Genomic DNA, 18,413 nt, shown 5'->3' with positions numbered 1-18,413 from the left:
TGGGCAGTCGGAACGTGGTCCGGTACGCCCAAAGGACATTGTACAAGTCCTCGACCCACTGTCCTTTGGACCGATCAAGCCTAGCTTTGAGTCTCTGCAAAATAGTTCGGTTAGTTACCTCAGTTTCCCCGTTTGTCTGGGGATGGGCAACCGAGGTGAAGCGATGATCAATGCCGAGCTCAGAGCAAAACTCCCTGAAATGAACATTGTCAAATTGTCGACCATTGTCAGATATAAGGATACGGGGTAGTCCGAATCGGCAGATTATAGACTTCCACACGAAGTCCCGCATCTTTTGCTCGGTGATCCGGGCAACAGGTTCGGCCTCGACCCATTTGGTGAAGTAGTCGATGGAGACGACCAGGAACTTTCTCTGTCCGGTGGCCAGGGGAAAGGGCCCCAGGATGTCGATTCCCCATTGGGCAAACGGCCAGGGGGCGATGATGGAGGTCAGCAGAGCTGAAGGTCGGCGCTGGATATTGGCGTTTCGTTGGCACCGATCGCACTTGCGGACGAAATCTGTTGCGTCCTTCTGGAGTGTGGGCCAATAGTATCCCTGCCGCAGGATCTTATGGGCCAAGGCTCGACCCCCCAGGTGATTTTCGCAGATCCCTTCATGGACCTCCCGGAGAGCATAGTCCGCCTCGGAGGGGCGGAGGCATCTGAGAAGGGGAGAAGTAAATGATCGTCGATAGAGCCTGTTCTCGTATAAGACATACCGGGGAGCCTGGCGCTTGATTCGGCGAGCCTCCGTCTCGTCATGAGGTAGGGTTCCGTCCTGAAGGTAGCAGACGAGCCCATCGATCCAGCTTGGCTCGGAGTCGACGCACATGGTAGGCTCAGGTTCCTCCGTGCTGGGGGTCTGAAGATACTCGAGCGGGGTTCCCTTAGGAAGCTCGCTCATGCGGGAGGTTGCCAGCTTGGATAGCTGGTCTGCCCTGAGGTTTTCCGCTCTGGGAATGTACTGAATATTGAAAGAATTCAGGGCAGATATGAGTTCCCGCACCTTTTGGAGATACTTTTGCATGGATGGCTCTTTAGCTTCAAAATCTCCTTGGACCTGGTTCACCACCAGCTGGGAGTCGCTGAAGGCCGTCAGGTCTCCCACTTTTAGTTCTTTCGCCAGCTTGAGCCCGGCGATGAGAGCCTCATACTCGGCCTCATTGTTCGAGGCCGGGAATTCGAGGCGCAGAGCTTGCTCGGCCACCACTCCATCTGGACTGGTGAGGATAAGTCCGGCCCCGCTGCCCCCCGGGGTTGAAGACCCATCCGAGTGCAGGACCCATGGCTGCTTCGGGGTCTCCTCCATGGACTCAGATGGCGGCTCGGGGTCGTCCGGAAGGGTGCACTCCACGATGAAGTCGGCGAGTATCTGAGCTTTGATAGCCGGCCTGGGCCGATATTCTAGGTCGAATTCTCCGAGCTCGACCGCCCATTTGGCGATCCTCCCCGCACGATCCGACCTCTGCAATATCTGCTTCATAGGCTGGTCGGTTAATATAGCTATCGTGTGGGCTTGGAAGTAAGGCCTGAGTCTCCGAGCCGAGATGATCAGAGCGAAGATGGTCTTCTCAAGTTTAGAATATCGGGTCTCAGCATCCCTGAGAACCCGGCTGGTGTAATAGACCGGCTTTTGGAGCTTGTCTTCTTCCCGGACGAGGACCGAGCTTACTGCAGCTGGGGAGGCGGCCAGATATAAGTAAAGAATTTCGCCCTTCTGGGGCTTGGTGAGCAGCGGGGAGAGGCCAGAAGGCTCCGAAGCTCTTCAAAGGCTTGCTGGCATTCTTCTGTCCACCGGAAGTCTTTCGGCCGTTTGAGGCTCTTGAAGAAGGGGAGGCAACGCTCGGCTGACCGAGAAACGAACCTTCCCAGGGCGGCTACCCGCCCCGCGAGCCGCTGCACCTCCTTAACTGTCTTTGGAGGCGACATCTCTTGCAGTGCCCGGATTTTCTCCGGGTTGGCTTCAATTCCGCGTTGGGTCACTATGAAACCCAGGAACTTGCCCGAGGTGACCCCGAACGCGCACTTCACCGGATTGAGTTTCATTTGTTATTTTCTGAGCTTGGCGAATGTCTCGTTGAGATCGGCTACGTGGTGTTCCGCCGCTTGGCTCTTTACCAGCATGTCGTCCACATAGACTTCCATGTTCCGGCCGATCTGGTCTTTAAAGATTTGGCTGACCAGTCTCTGATAGGTGGCCCCAGCGTTTTTCAGGCCAAAGGGCATCACCTTGTAGCAGTAGGTGCCCTTGTCGGTGATGAAGGCCGTTTTCTCCTCGTCTTCCGGCGCCATTCGGATTTGATTGTATCCTGAAAAGGCGTCCATAAAAGTTAGCAGTTGGTGTCCTGAAGTGGAGTCGACGAGCTGGTCGATGCTCGGGAGAGGGAAGCTGTCTTTTGGGCAGGCCTTGTTCAGGTCGGTGTAGTCCACGCACATACGCCATTTTCTGTTGGCCTTCTTTACGAGGACTACGTTGGCGAGCCAATCCGGGTAGGAGACCTCCCGGATGAAGCCGGCTCCGAGGAGTTTGTCCACCTCCTCGGCCGCAGCTCGTTGTCGCTCAGGGGCGGAGCCTCTTTTCTTCTGCTTTATAGGCCTGCTGGTTGGCCTCACCTGGAGTCGGTGGACCATGACCTCGGGGTCAATTCCTGGCACGTCCGCGGGCGACCAGGCGAAGACGTCAGCGTTGTCCCGCAGGAAGCTGACGAGGCGATTCCTCTCATGGGCGTCGAGGCCGGAGCCAACCTGCACGGTTAGCTCGGAAAAATTTTCTTGTAGTGGGATTTGAACAAGGAGCTCACCGGGCTCTACTTGCTTCTTCCAAAGGGTGTCCCTCGCATCGAGGGTTTCTATGGGCAGTGAAGGGCCCATCGGGCGGTCTGGCGCCTCGGCTGGTTGCTTTACTGTGTGGGCCGCCATGTAGCATTGCTTGGCGACCAGTTGGTCTCCGCGGACCTCGCCCACTCCTTGGCCGGTGGGGAACCGCATGAGCAAATGGCGAGTTGAAACCACGGCTCGAAGGGCGTTTAACCCTGGGCGCCCAAGGATGGCGTTGTAGACCGAGGGCAGACGGACCACCAGGAAGTCCATCCTCACAGTGCTCTCCCGGGGGGCGAGGCCAACTGTGACAAGGAAGCTAGCCTCACCTTCAACCGGGACCGCATCTCCGGTAAACCCGACCAGCGGGGCATTGATTCTCCGGAGGTGTCCTTCTGTCAACCCCATTTTTTGGTAGGCATGGTAGTACAAAATGTTGGCTGAGCTTCCATTGTCAACTAGGACACGCTTTACATCAAACCTATTTACAATCATTGAGATGACCACAGCGTCATCGTGAGGGGTCTCAACCCCTTCTAAGTCCTCGTCCGAGAACGAGATGACTTCATCAGTGCGTGGGCGCTTCGGGGGTGCTCCCTGGGCGGCTGTTCCTGCCGAGGTCCGCCCAATCATGTTGATGGTGCCGGCGATAGGCCTATTGCCGCCAGGATTTTCGGTTGGTGCGACATTCTCCGCCGGCCTCCTTTCCTCATGTCGGTTCCTCACGAACCGGTTGAGTACTCCCCGTCTGATGAGCGCTTCTATCTCGTCCCGGAGTTGGAAGCAGTCCTCCGTGTCGTGCCCGCGATCTCGGTGGAAGCGGCAGTACTTCCTGGAATTTCGGGGAAATCCCGTGTCTCGCATAGGAGGCGGGGGTCGGAAGAAGTCCCGACCCTCAATTTCCATCAGGATCTCGGCCCGAGGAGCATTGACGGGTGTATAGTTCTCGTACCTCGCCTGGTACGTCCGGAGCCGTGGTGGAGACCTCGGACGAGGAGGTGTCCTCTGCTGAGGTCGCCCTTGCTGACGGGGCGGGCTCCTCAGTCTGGGGAGATTCTTCTCTCGGCGGGGAGACCGGCTCCTTTGTCGGCCGCGCTCCTCGCGGCGCTTCTTCCGCTTCTTCGAGGTGGGCTCGATTGCCCCCCGCCTGGAGGCGACTGCCTCCTCGGCCTTGGCGTACTTCCGGGCTCGGGCCAGCATTTCGGTGAAGTCGGCCGGGAAGCTCTTCTCGATGGAGAAGAGGAATCGGTAGGAGCGGACCCCAGTCTTCAGAGCCGACATGGCTATCGACTGGTCTAGCTCGCGAACCTCCCATGTGGCGGCGGTAAAGCGGTCCAAGTACTCTTTGAGGGACTCCCCCTCCTTCTGCTTGATGTCCAGGAGGGAGTCTGATGTCCGTCGCTGGCGCCGGCTGGCAGCAAAGTTGGTGGCGAACTGCCTGCCGAGCTGCTCAAAAGAGGACACCGTGTTCGGCTTCAGACCAGAGAACCAAAGCCGAGCGGTCCCTCGGAGGGTTGCTGGGAAGGCCTTGCAGAGTATGGCCTCCGAGGACCCTTGTAGGGCCATGAGGGCCCGATAACTCTCCAAGTGGTCGAGGGGGTCGGTGATTCCGCTGTAGGGCTCCACCTGAGGCATTTTGAACCTCGCGGGAATTGGCTCGTCCTCGATCTGGCGGGAGAAGGGGGACTTGGTAGTGAACTCAAAGTCCCCTTCCTGTCTTGCCTTCTTGCTGTGGAGTGCCGCAATCTGGCGCTCCAGATGCTCGACTTTTCGGTCGAGCTCCCCCACCCGTGGGATTGTCGCTGTGGTTTGCGCCAGCTCACGGTGATCCGGGGCTGACTCCGCCTCAGAAAGTTGGGGTCTCCGGTCGAAACCTTCTCCCGGTAACTCTCTCCGGGGAGAAGCTCGTTCTCCGTTGTTGGCTCTGGAGGAGCCATGCAAATTTTGGCTTGGGAGAACCGGGCCGTTGGGGAGACACTCCGGCAGGACCTGGGCCTGCGGGGGAAGCGTGGGTAAAGCCTCCTCGCGCCGTAGGCCTTGGACGGCGGCGGCCAGGACCTGAACTTGCTGTACCAAGGCGTCGAACTGTTCCGGCTGGACCTGAGGAACTGGGTCCGCCGGAGTTGGAGAATTCTGGACAGAGTGTCCAAGACTTTGCGGGGGACGCCGGGAGACGTTAGAGGCTCCCTTACTTCTCAACTTCATGACTGCTACTCGGGCCCTTCCTCTAGCGCCAACTGTTGCTGGAAATTGGACCCGGGGGCAATCTTCGGTCGAGGAGAGGGAGCGGCGGTTTCTCACGGCGGGGCGGCGATCCGTTGGCTGGCGGCGTCCTCCGTCCGGGGCGGTCGGAGAGAAGGAGCAGCAGGTCCTCGCAGCAGGGCGGCGATCCGTTGGCTGGCGGCGTCCTCCGTCCGGGTGCCTGCACACGAACCGGTGGCCGGGTTCTCCGGCGCCGGCCCTCCGACGCTCAAGTCAGGGAGGGGGCAAATGGTAGGGAGAAGGAGATAAACAGTGATTTTTGGGTGTATGAATGTTCCAATCCCCTCTTGAGAGGCCAAGGCTCCCTTTTATATGCGGGGGTCGGTTTACCTGTGATGTAACAGGGCGAGGCCGTAGTACGGCTTGGCATGTTGTTCAGGTCGGCGCTCGGTCAGGCGAATCATTGCACTGATGTCGGCGGTATGGCCGAGATCAGAGACTGATCATAGTCGACTAGACCCTGCTGGGTCGATTTGCCGTGGAGAGCTGGGGATCCGTAGATGTCAGGAGCCATGCGCATTTATTGTGGAGTAAGTCGGAGATCCGCATTTATTATGGAGTAAGCCGGAGATCCGCATTAATGGTGGAGTAAGCCGGAGATCCGCATTTATTGTTGAGTGTGCCGGAAGACTACAGCGGCCATGCGCAATAAATGCCGGAGGGGTGTTAGAGTGCGGTCCTCGGACATCGGGGTTTCTCTTAGGTCGGAGGTTTCGGGGTCGGTCGTCTTGTGGCCGAGCGTTCCGAGGTCGGACGCTGACTTCGGCTGTCCGGGGTCGGAGGTTGTACGGCTTCTTAGGGGCATTTATGTCATTTGGGGGGAAACTTTATTCCCCCCAACATGTATATATATATATATAGATATGTGTATATATATGTATATATATATATAGATATGTGTGTGTGTACATATATACATATATATATATATAGATACATACATACATACATATATATATATATATATATATATATATATATATATATATATATATATATATATATATATATATATATATATATATATATAGACACACACACACACACATATATATATATATATATATACATATCTATATATATATATATATACACACACACATATATATATACACATATCTATATATAGATATATGTATATATATAGATAGATATATGTATGTATATGTATATATATACATGCATATATATAATGTATGTATATATATAGATAGATATATGTATGTATATATACGTACGTATATGTATAGATATATGTACATATACATATATGCATACATATACATATATGCATACATGTGTGTATATATATACATATATGTATATCGGAGAGAGTGAGTATTAATTGGGGGGTTGAGAGGGTAAGTTAATGTGGGATTTAAAAAGACATAAAATATCCTTAAGAATTATAAAAGCTAAGCATATTTTTTGTCTACGGAAAAATGAGTAGATTGATAACCTACCATAACAGAGACTAGGTTATCAATATGGGGATTAGTAGGTTATCAATCTACCCATTCTTTATTGGACAAAAAATATCGTTACATTTTATAATTCTTAATAGTATTTTATATCTTTTTACAATTCCATATTAACTCTCCCTCTCAACCCCTAATTAATACTCTCTCTTTCTCTCTTCTCTATATATATATATATAAAAGCATACATACAAACATACATACATGCAAATATATATATATACATATATATATATATACATATATATATATATATATATATATATATATATATATATATATGTATATACACATATCTATATATATATATGTGTGTGTGCGCGCGCGCGTGTGTTGCGGGGGGAGGGGGCCTTGAATTTAGTTCCACATCGGCTAGTAGCGGAAAGGTTCTACACCTTAAATGGGGAATGGAAATCCTTTCCTCTCGAGGCGCCTTTTGAAGGGCAAAACCGTGAGGGCAGTAGTCTCCCCCCCGTCTGCGCTGGACGCGCGGGCCAGAGCGCCCAAAGGGCAGTGGTCTCCCCCTGTCTGCGTTGGATGCACGGGTTGGAGTGCCCAAAGTGGGTAATACCTCGGAAGGAACACAGTCCTCTTTCTCTGCTAGCTTAATGTGGGCTATGCTGTTGTGTGAGGCTCCGGCCAAAGGCCGTCCCTGCAACAGATGGCGCGCCAGGTAGGGGGCGCCTCCTCCCACTGTTGACTACCCCTCAGGACTGCGGAGGCTCAAGAACGGTCCCGCTGGGGGGCTATGTTGCGGGGGGAGGGGGCCTTGAATTTAGTCCCACATCGGCTAGTAGCAGAAAGGTTCTATGCCTTAAATGGGGGATGGAAATCCTTTCCTCTCAAGGCACCTTTTGAAGGGTAAAACCGTGAGGGCAGTGGTCTCCCCCGTCTACGCTGGACGCGCGGGCCGGAGCGCCCAAAGTGAAAAATACCTCGGGAGGAACGCAGTCCTCTTTCTCTGCTAGCTTAATGTGGGCTATGCTGTTGTTTGAGGCTCCGGCCAAAGGCCGTTCCCGCAACAATATATATACATGTATATATATACATGTATATATATATAGATGTATGTATATATATAGATAGATATGTGTATGTATATATACGTACGTATATGCATATATATATATATATGTATGTATATATGTACATATATATATATATATATATGCATACATATACATATATGCATACATGTATATATATCAGAGAGAGTGAGTATTAATTAGGAGGTTGAGAGGATGAGTTAATATGGGATTATAAAAAGACATAAAATATTCTTAAGGGTTATAAAAGCTAAGGATATTTTTTGTCTACGAAAAGAAGATTGATAATCTAGGGAGTAGGTTTGTATGTATGTATATATATATATATAAAAGAAAATGATTTTTAATGCGAGATATAAAAGCATTTCGCAGTCTCCTTCGACTTCGCCGCTCGGGACGCCCTTCGCCTGCTCTGCTCTTCGGACCGCCTTCTCTACCTCTTCTCCCTCCTCCTCCAATCCCTTGTTCGCGTAGTCAGGTGAGATCTCTTCTCCTTTCCTCTTCTCTTCTTCTTCCTAAGATTCGTAGAACCATGGAACCATGGACCCACACCGCTCCGCCATCCTTCTTCCCCATATCATCTCCACCCCCGGCCCCTTCCCGGCCGCTAGCACAGCCGCTGCCGCCACCGCTCCGCTATAATCCCCCGAAATCTCTCGATCCTGCTTCGCATCGCATGAAATCCCCCTCTTGGTGGTACCTGATTCTAGGGTGTGCATGCGCTCAAAAACAGAAAATGTTTTGCAATCAAGAGATTTGACGGACATAAAAAAATCCATTGTCAATGGAGGCTCACCCTTTTAGGATCGGGTAGTCCATGGACATTAAAAAATCCATTGTGCATCTAAACAAGCTTTTAATCTTAAGCCACTGATCATGAATGATCATGATATACAGTGGATTGATAGTCTTTTGTCAAGATGTTTTGAGAAATGTCAAGATGTTTTGAGAGAGGAAAGCAAATTTGGATCGAGTTTCCATCGTGCGAGTAATTATGCTATGGTGGAGCGGTGTGGGTATTACGATGCCAGGCATAAAGTTTATAGCTTTAGAGGATCAAACATTAAATGAGAAACTTGATCATTGTTAAGAAAAGAAAATCTTGATGTCTATTATCAAAAAAATCACTTTAGTCTTCCATGCTGTTCCAATCAAGAGGTGTAATCACTCAAGCTCAACGGTGCCTGGGTCCAATCAAAAATTAATTTCAAGCCTCAATGAAGCTGAGTGATAAGACCATTTAGCCCATTTAAACTAAAATGGATCGAAGTTCATTTAGCACATCCCATTTAGCTGCCCATTTGATATAAGCTCATTTAGCCCACCACCCGTTATACCGAGCTGAACCAAACTGATTTTTTTTGGGGGTCAGTTTGAACCAGTTTTAGCATATTGTCGGTTCGGTTTCGATTTTAAGAAACTTATTTAAGTTGGTTTGGTTTCGATTTTAAAAAACTGATTTAAGTTGGTTCGATTTCAAGAATACCTCTGGACCAACCTGATCCAAACCATGCACACCCCTACTCTTAGATACCGAGTGGCGAGTGGAGACCTCCCTCGCTTCCACTAATCCTTCCCAGCCCTCTGCTGCCTGTCGCTGCCTCTGCGGGCACCGCCATCCCCTCTTCTTGAGGCAACTCCTTTCATTCTTCACTAGCCCATCCTGATTGGAATCGTCTCTTTTCATTCTCATGAGACATGCAAACCATTTTTTTTCCAATTCAAGAATATTTTTTCTTAAATCTTTCTCAATTAAAAAGATTAGATTTCTGTAGCTTGTCTCCCGGAAATGCAGTGTTTAATTTTTCTATTTAAAGCTTTTAGTTAGCTTCAAATGCCTTAGTTTATTGATCTTGTGTATTGTTCTTCTAGTGGGATTTTTTGATCTCTTTCTTGATAAAAAGGTTAAGTATTAAGGATTCTATTGAAATTTGATGCATTTCTGATAGTAGTTTAGGTCCACAGATAGCAATCACATACCTAATGGCTGGAAAATTTTGCTGCAATCCATTAACACAGTACAGTTACCCAAAAAAATCCAATGTTTTGTACTTGAGATTGAAATTCTGAGTATTCTGAGCTTATCTTTGGGATTTCCTTTTAAAATGCTTGAATTCTACTATACTTTGGGTTTCCATGTCTGATGGAAATTGGTATTTGCATCATCACCACCTGCGCAACCTCCTCTACTTCCCTTCTCTCTGTCACTCCAACCCTTTCCTCTCATCTTCTCCCACCATGGTCGCTTCTCAATCACAATCACCGGCTGTCTTCTCTCTGTTTCCTTCCATCTGTTTGAAACTTTTTCTTTTTTTGAGGGGAAGCGCTTTGATTGAAGAGCAGATGTTTGAATTAATTACTCAACAGTACAATTACTATTGCCTGTTTTATGAATTGCATTTCTTTGTTTGGATTTCAATATTATGTAAACTTAATTTAATCTCTTTCCTTTATTAATTTAATTGCATTTACATATATAATACTTCAACTGCTTGATGAATTCCTTGTGTCCAAACACAAGAAAGGGTTGACAATCTATGTTGAATTTCACTTATGGGATATCGAGTCTGATCTTATAGGATGAGAATCTGAGTCCTGTAACCTTTTAATCCCTTGGGTTAACTACCCAATCAGACCCTTAGCATCATCATTCCTCATACTTCCTACAGAAATACACTTTACATGAAGGAATTGTTACTAAGATGTGAATCTGGAGGTTGCGATATCACTTACAATCTTTCATTTAGTTAAATTGATCAGTAATGAATTGGTGAAAATCTGGCTGCACTTGTATAATTTTTCTCTCTGATTACCTTTTCTTTTTCGTATATGATATGCAGGGTATAAGGTTGTGATGGACACTGCCATTTTGCCTTTGATAAGGACTAATCAATTTATTGACACACACGTTACTCGTCATTTTCGAATATTCAGTGTCCCTAAGCATAGAAGATATCAGTCATGTTGTTTGTCGCAAGGTGTATTCTGCTCTCTATTGTTAATTTTTGTGTTTGAGCTGCTTCGTTTTAGTAGTAGATATTTTTGAGCGGAAGTTTTAATAGTAGATAATAATGCTGTTCTAGGAACTCTTTAGTCACCTTAGCTTGTTCCTGTTTTCTTTTTCTTTTCTTGTTTTTTTGGCCTCTTCCCTTTTGACAAACACTTGAATGACTTTGAACACATCTCTCTCCCCTTTTTTAATCTGTAAAACATCAGTATGGTACTGTGACACATATTTTTCGCAAATAAATACAACACTATGCAGTTCCAGTGATTGATGTTGTAATATGTATTAATTATTGTTACAGGATATAGAGGTCAAAGTACTAGGTGTTCCATGAAATCTTACAGGCTTTCAGAGCTTAGTCATGCTGAGGTTGAAGGCCTCAAAGCTCGTCCTCGTATTGATTTCACTTCCATTTTCAGTACTGTAAGTTTACTTAATCTCTTCAACATGAAGAAACTTTCACTTCAATAAGAAAGTTTTAGTCTGATCTTGATGAATATATTGCCCCTTTCCTTAATTAGGTAAACCCAATTGTGGATGATGTCCGGATTAGAGGTGATGCTGCAGTTATAGAGTGGGTCTTTCTTTAATATGCTTTTATATTATATCTTCCTATCATCTTTTTTTTTAAAGTATTATTGGAGTTACTAATTGACCAGGAGGCCAGTGTTGAGACTTGTATCTTTTTTCCTGTGTCCCAGTTATACTGCAAAATTTGACAAAGTTGTATTGGATCAAGTAGTTGAGTTTGTTTCCAATCTTCCAGATCCCGAGGTAGGGTGATTCTGACTGCCTGGTTGTTACTGAGAACCAAATATGCACCTATTGTCAACCGAAGTTTTAATAGAAATACATTTTCTTTCTTACAGTTGGTGGCAGAAGTGTTATTCTTCTATGATAAGATAATTTGTCTTGAAAGTTAGAAATGTTATTCTTCTACTTTAGGATAATTTGTCTTGAAAGTTTAATAGTTCATATGAAATGTGCAAGCCATATCTATAAATGCTGCAGTTTATTTGTTTATTTATCAAATTGTTTATTTTGAAGGAAAGATTGGTTTTCCTATTATTAAGTCAAATTGCTACTAAATTTTTGCATATTAGGTTTCATAACTATGAAATTGATTTTTTATATTTATCTTTTATGATATGATTTTATTGATTATAAGGTGCTGATAGAAGAGAAGGTTTTAATCTAAGAATTGTATCTGAGGCATTATGTATCATGCTAAGATTTTTTTTTAAGAGATGCCAATGCCTTTATGTTATACAATTTTCCAAGTTTCTCTTTCAAAAAATATTTTCTAATTTTATGTATAACATTTCCACAAATACAAAACTAACTCTAACCACAAAACACAAAAAGAGAAACCAACAGATAGATAAACAATAGTTACTATACAGAGCATTAGTCAACATATATCCCACATGAGTGTTCCTTCATAGGTTCTACTAGAACAATGATTCTTTCCTACCCCCTGACCACACACTACGGGTAGCCTCATGAACTTGTCTACTTAGAATTAGGGGCAGGCAGCACATGGATGGTTGACTTTTAGGCTTAGAAGGAGGCCTGGAGACCAGGTTTGTTAAGCTATATGATCTAAAGAACAACAGCAAAAATATAAAATTTCAAGTTCGCTGCTTCCTTCTATCCACACTAATTGTAGATGAACTTACTGTCAATTTCTAGGAAGGTGTAATATGGTATTTATTATTTGCCAATAATGCATTGGCTAATGTAAAAAGGATAAATGCTAAATTGGAATCATGGAAAAAATATTTGAGGATAAGGGCTTAAAAATTAATGGAACAAAAGCAGAACATTTGAAATGCAATTTCAGTGAAAATAGAAACAAAAGTGAGGTCCCACTTAAGATGGACAAATGAGGGATGCCACAAAGTGGAAGATTTTATCATCTAGGGTCTATTTTACAAGATAATTGGTGGATGGATGAAGACATATGTAGTAGAACTAGAGTCGGTTACTTGAAGTTGAGAAGTGCTTCTGGGGTGCTATGTGATCCACATATATCTTGATTAAAGAGAAAACTGTATGGCTCAAAATGTTGTAAAAGGTGTCTAGGAAAATAAGTTGAATTTGGCTAAATGAGAATGCTGGGATGGATTTAATAAAAATAACAAGGACAAATTGAAAAATAAGGATGTTTGATGAGATGTAGAAGTTGCACAAATTAAGGAAAGAATGACAGAGAACTAATTGAGATGGTATCTGCCCATATAAAAGAAGATCTGATAGGCTTTAGGAAGAAGACTTCAACATTTGTTGGTAGATGGAGGAAGTGGAGGGAAAGACCTAAAAGATAAGATAGATGGGAGTTCTAGGAAAGGATATATAAAAAGTAACATTAGAGGTAGCAACTAAATTGGCACAATTGGCAAACATGGAACCATAAAGCCATCCCAAATATTGGGGACCATCCATCCACTCCTCTTGAGAATGGCATTCTATCTATAATGGCTTCTTTGATAGCCCTCAATGGGCAAGTTGGACAACATATGGCATTCACTAGTCTTAATAAAAAAAAAGAATAAAAATGGATGATGTTTCCAAAGGACTAACCATGCAATTTTTCTATACATCTTTAAATTTTTAGTTAACAAGGGATCTGTAATGGAGGTCCCGTGAAAAGAAAGAGAAATCTCAATTATATTGGTTGCAAGAAGGAAGTAATGATGAAGAAGAATACATCCTCTATGTAATTAAAGACTTGATTTCCACTTCCCGAAAGATTGAGAGTTTTCTACAAACCACCTATAGATAGGTCCATTTCCTTTCTTTCTTCCTTTCTTTTTCCTATAGTTCCATTGAACTGTAGGGGTTGAATCTTCTTTTAACACTTGTAGGAGTTGAGTTATTCGAGCCTACAGGGTGGCACAACATTTGAAATCATACTGCATGTTTCTGTTAGTTATGAGAAGAGATGAGATACAAACTTCTGATAAAATTAGTTTTCATGAAGATATTTCTAGAATATTGGTGCCTGAAATAGTTCTTTTGGGCAAGCAGCTTGAGTAGCTTGAAGTTTTGATGTATGCAGGTAAATGTGATTTATAACCAATACTCTTGTGCTGCTCTAATTTTGGTGGTTGGGTGACTTCCATGTGGGAATTTTTTTTGCTTTTATGTTTCTCTTCTTCCTTTCTGTTCAGTAGTGTGCCGCACTCCACATTGATAATGATATTGTGAGAGGTTTAAAATGGGAGGAATACTGATGCCACATAGATGTCACTGTGATGAAGCATTCAGCTCTAATATTTTACTTGTCTTTGTATAATCATCATTTTTAATGATAAATAACCTTATTTAAAATCCTAGTAGTAGAGATAATGGATTTATTGCATGGTATCGAACTCTTATTCTTGCATGTTTATGCTTCATTGTTTCTATAATCATAATAATGGTCTTTATTATCTCGCTGTTGTCGTCATAAGTATATGTTCATGCATCAGTTATATTTTTGTGATCTGATAAAATATATCTAGTGTTTCGATGTTTATTGTCGGCATTATTTGCTTAATCCTTTACATGGTATTCGTGCATGATTATTATTTGTTTGTCTACTGCAGCTTGATCCAGATGTCAGGGAAGCATTTGATGTGGCGTATGACAATATCTATGCATTTCATGTCGCTCAAAGGGTTCCTGAGAAGAATATTGAGAAAATGAAAGTAAGCAATTGATTTCTATTAATCTCCTTGCTACCTTGCTTTCTTGTGTCCATTCAATTTGCATGTGAAGAATGTGGATAGGGTGTTAGGTGCAAAAGAATAGCAAGGTGCATCGGCTCTGTGGGGCTTTATGTTCCAGGAGGGACTGCAGTCTTACCCTCTACTGCTTTGATGCTATCTGTGGTATGTTCGTTCTCCTCCTCTAGATCAGTTTAGCTGTTCAACTGTATGGTGGGCTTTGATTCCTCTGTGAGCAAGCTGGTTAACTTTGGATTTCTTTTCTGCACCAGCCTGCACAGATTGCTGGGTGCAAAACTATTGTTCTTGCTACTCCCCCGAGTCATGATGGTAGTGTTTGCAAGGTAAACCTTCTTGGGAAACCTAATTATTATCATCCCCACTATAAATTAAAATATAGCCCTTTTTTGTAGGAAGTACTTTATTGTGCCAAGAAAGCAGGTGTGACCCACATACTAAAAGCTGGCGGAGCTCAGGTAAAAGGATTTTGGGAAGACCTTTTAATGCGAATATGCTCCATATTCTTTTAGTCAGCAGATCTTATTTTATCATAACTACAGGCTATCTCAGCCATGGCTTGGGGCACTGCATCATGTCCGAAGGTACTTCTTTTCAGTATCTATGATATGTAGTCATGAAATCATTGATTTCATTCACATTTAAATGCACATGTGGCTGGCAGTTTTCCCATGATTATTAATAAAATCTTTTCAACTCCAAGGTTTTAAAGATTCTTCTTCCAGTTTGACCATTCTTGGAGGTTTACAAACCAATAATTTCATTTGCACATGAATATTCTGGAACAAATTCTATCAGAGAAGTAACTTCTAAGCATGGAATGATATTCCTTCTAGTCATTATAGGAGGGAATCCTAAAGTTTTATCCTGCTGTCTTACAAGGAGTCAGGGACTCCTACTTTCTAATGCTTTTCTTTCACGAGGGCTTCTTTCTGCTTTTATTGTTACTAAAATTTTTCATGTAACAAAATTTCCCACCTTTGCCAATCATACAAATGCAGATATGTGCATTAACAAGGTGCCATTAGTTTATCCTAGGTTAATCTATTCTCAATGGAGTTGGTTAATGTGATTCAATAATTACAGGAAATTTAAGTAGTTGATACATTGGAATTAAATAATCTACATCATGTTTTTTATGATGTATCTTCAATGTGCTAATATACATATTCTGTTTACTTCTGATAGATGGTTTTTCTAAAGCACTTCTTTAACATGATCATTGTTGTGAATTAGATATTTGTTGGAAAACTAAGGTGTATGATATCATGCAGGTGGATAAAATTTTTGGGCCAGGAAATCAATATGTTACAGCTGCAAAAATGATACTCCAGGTATACCTTCTTTCTTCAGTTTTCTTTTCTTCTCTATTATTTTCTTGATGTTTTTGAGACCTTAAAGGTGTATTAGGATGCCTGGGTCTCATGTCCTGAGATCATATGCATGGAAACTGATGAGGTCAGAGAAAAGTGGCAGTTTGGGGAGCCTTAGTTGCACAACCTCATTATTTTAGGGATGTCACCTTCCTTTTAGAAGGTCATTCTGAGCAGTCCTTAAATTTCGGGATTGTGCTTTGTGGCCTTCATCATGGCATCTTTTTTTCTCTTGCATCAAAAAAAATCACTTCCCTTCTTTGTGGGAATGTATGAGGGCACAAGATGAATGATTCGAACAGGCCCTAATAGCTCCCAATATGCTTTTAAGGTTTTCAAAGTACATCAGTATGTGTCTAAACCTCTTTTGTCATTGATTGTAGAATAAATTGATGATTAGACCTATATATGAAGTGGATTATATTCTTTTGTTTCACTTGATTTTCATTTTCAGACTAAGAAAGCTTCACAAAACTTCTCAGACTTCTTTAATCTGTTTTAAATCCCTGTGACATTTTTTGCTCCTGCTTGGGGAAGGTTCCATAGGGCCTGAAAGTTTTATCTGGCCAAATATCCTTACCATGTTTATGATTAAATGATCTCTGCTATAACAAATCCTCGAGTTCCAGGTCAAAGTTTCCCATTCACTGCTAATGGAGATTAATATGTCACCCTTTGCTATGCTTTCTCTCTTCCCTGCAGAATAGTGAAGCAATGGTTTCTATCGACATGCCTGCAGGCCCTTCAGAAGTTTTGGTTATTGCGGATAAGCATGCCAAGCCAGTTCATGTAGCTGCAGATCTACTATCTCAGGTATTTATGCTTCTTTTGCTGTTTTATTTTATCAATTGCTTATAATTTGTTTAATGGAGATGGCATGAAGAATCCTCTGTTTGAACATGCAGGAATATTTATTTATTTATTTTCACATGGCATGTTTGAGGTTTAAGAAGTTATCATCCTATTTAATATTAGTAGATTAATTTTGTTCACTAAAACTGGTATTGCAGAAGGCTGATAAATAAAGCTATATGATCAAACAAGTAACTCACTTTTAGTGATTATATGTCTTTTGGCACAATAGTGATTATATGTTAGTTCAGGACTTTCTTATTTTAAATATTCCAAATTCTATGAGTTTTGTGCTCGATTATGTGATCTGATGATTGGTTCTTAATTGTGTGGCAGACTATGTTCTAACTGGATGCTCTACTGATTTTTCAGGCAGAACATGGACCAGATAGTCAGGTGGTTCTTGTTATTGTTGGACATGATGTGGATCTCAGTGCCATCGAGGCTGAACTTAGCAAACAATGTGCAAACCTTCCAAGAGGAGAATTTGCTTCAAAAGCCCTCAGCCATAGCTTCACCGTGTTTGCCCAAGATATGACTGAGGTTGGTTTGGCACCCCATCATTGTTTGTTCATAAGTGCAACATTTTAGTTCTGTTGTCATTAATTCAGAATGAAAAGATAGAATGGGAAAGGTCTATGTTATTTTCTCAAACAAGCATAGGTGCATATGTATGATTAAGCTGACATGATATTGTTGCGGTCTCCTTAGTTTGATCGGCCACCTCTGGTGATTACCAGTGTTGGCTTTAAAATCTTACTTTGTTTGGTCATAGTGAAAGTCTTGTCCTATGTATGAATATGACACCTATGATTTTTTTTGCTGTATGTGACCGGACGGGTGTACTGACCCAGTCAAGTAAGTTTATGTTACAATCTATTACACAATGAATTCTTACTCCTGGATCTGGAACGGTCATTATGCCTTGGCTGTTCAAATGGCAGTTGAAGCATTGATTTCCGCAGACTTTGGCTGAATTTCATTTTTTGAGGTCTTGAAGTTTAACGGATGAGTTGAACTATCTCTTCATCTTTTTGCAGGCAATCTCTTTCTCAAATTTGTATGCTCCTGAGCATTTGATCATTAATGTCAAAGGTGCAGAGAGGTGGGAGAGTCTCATTCAGAATGCAGGTAGTTATCAGATGATTTGAGGAGTTGTCATCTTTGCTATACTGACAGATTGCCTTCTTGTATGTTTTTAAAGAAGAAATATTTTCTTGACTGTGGTCTCCAATCCTGTATGCTGAGGCATTGGGGTTCAAAATTGCAACACATCTATTACGAGGCATCAAATAATCATGTAGTAGTAGTAGCTAAGTATGTAATTCACTGATTGGGCAATGACAGTTGTAAATATGTTGTTGCAGGCTCGGTGTTTCTAGGGCAATGGACGCCGGAAAGTGTGGGCGACTATGCAAGTGGGACGAATCATGTCCTTCCAACTTATGGGTATGCTAAGATGTACAGTGGGGTCTCACTGAGCTCCTTCCTCAAATACATTACTGTGCAGTCTCTTACAGAGGAAGGACTGCAAAGGCTCGGCCCCCATGTGGCCAAGATGGCAGAAGTTGAAGGCCTCGAGGCCCACAAGAGAGCTGTTACCCTTAGGCTACAAGACATTGAGGCTGCCCTGCCTGCTTAGGCTCTGTTTGGAGGAGCTGTTGGCAGTAGAGCTTTTGAAAGTAGAGGTGTTGGAAGTAGAGTTTTCTGAAGTAGAATTTTTATAAAAAGCTATTTGCTGCTTGATAATTACATTTCTAAAATGCTGTGACACTTTAATATTTGTTTATAAAAAAACTGAAAAAGTACTTTTGTATGACAAAAATATCATAAAGGCCATTGCATAATAT

At 43.4% G+C, this 18,413-nt stretch overlaps 1 protein-coding gene across 2 annotated transcripts; it reads left to right on the top strand.

Moving 5' to 3' along the window:
- Window positions 1-7,948: 7,948 nt before the first annotated feature.
- Window positions 7,949-18,388, top strand: HDH (histidinol dehydrogenase). Of its 2 annotated transcripts, XM_039131952.3 has the most exons (15): window positions 7,949-8,081; window positions 10,444-10,581; window positions 10,912-11,033; window positions 11,132-11,184; window positions 11,312-11,384; window positions 14,201-14,302; window positions 14,384-14,485; window positions 14,593-14,664; window positions 14,734-14,796; window positions 14,881-14,922; window positions 15,613-15,672; window positions 16,414-16,524; window positions 16,936-17,106; window positions 17,604-17,694; window positions 17,931-18,388. In XM_039131952.3, exons 2-15 carry the CDS (start codon window positions 10,458-10,460, stop codon window positions 18,203-18,205), a joined length of 1,461 nt encoding a protein of 486 aa, XP_038987880.2. In that variant the 5' UTR covers window positions 7,949-8,081; window positions 10,444-10,457; the 3' UTR covers window positions 18,206-18,388. The 2 variants fall into 2 exon arrangements, with proteins under 2 accessions (XP_038987880.2, XP_089781406.1); XM_089925280.1 differs by lacking the exon at window positions 10,444-10,581 and having other exon boundaries at window positions 7,952-8,081.
- The last annotated feature ends 25 nt before the right edge of the window (window positions 18,389-18,413 follow it).

The sequence above is a fragment of the Phoenix dactylifera genome, chromosome 9 (genome assembly GCF_051530095.1).
Source record: "Phoenix dactylifera cultivar Ajwa chromosome 9, Ajwa_hap1_PhDact_Kaust_v1.1, whole genome shotgun sequence".
NCBI lineage: Eukaryota > Viridiplantae > Streptophyta > Magnoliopsida > Arecales > Arecaceae > Phoenix > Phoenix dactylifera.
This window is presented reverse-complemented; position numbering and strand designations above follow the sequence as displayed.

What these genes read in the sequence shown, in the direction of transcription:
- HDH (XM_039131952.3), top strand. Translation starts at nt 10,458, where the DNA reads ATGGACACTGCCATTTTGCCTTTGATAAGGACTAATCAATTTATTGAC. An exon ending in CTGCAAAAATGATACTCCAG is followed by an intron (nt 15,673 to 16,413) that starts GTATACCTTCTT and finishes TCTTCCCTGCAG; the next exon opens with AATAGTGAAGCAATGGTTTC. An exon ending in CTGCAGATCTACTATCTCAG is followed by an intron (nt 16,525 to 16,935) that starts GTATTTATGCTT and finishes CTGATTTTTCAG; the next exon opens with GCAGAACATGGACCAGATAG.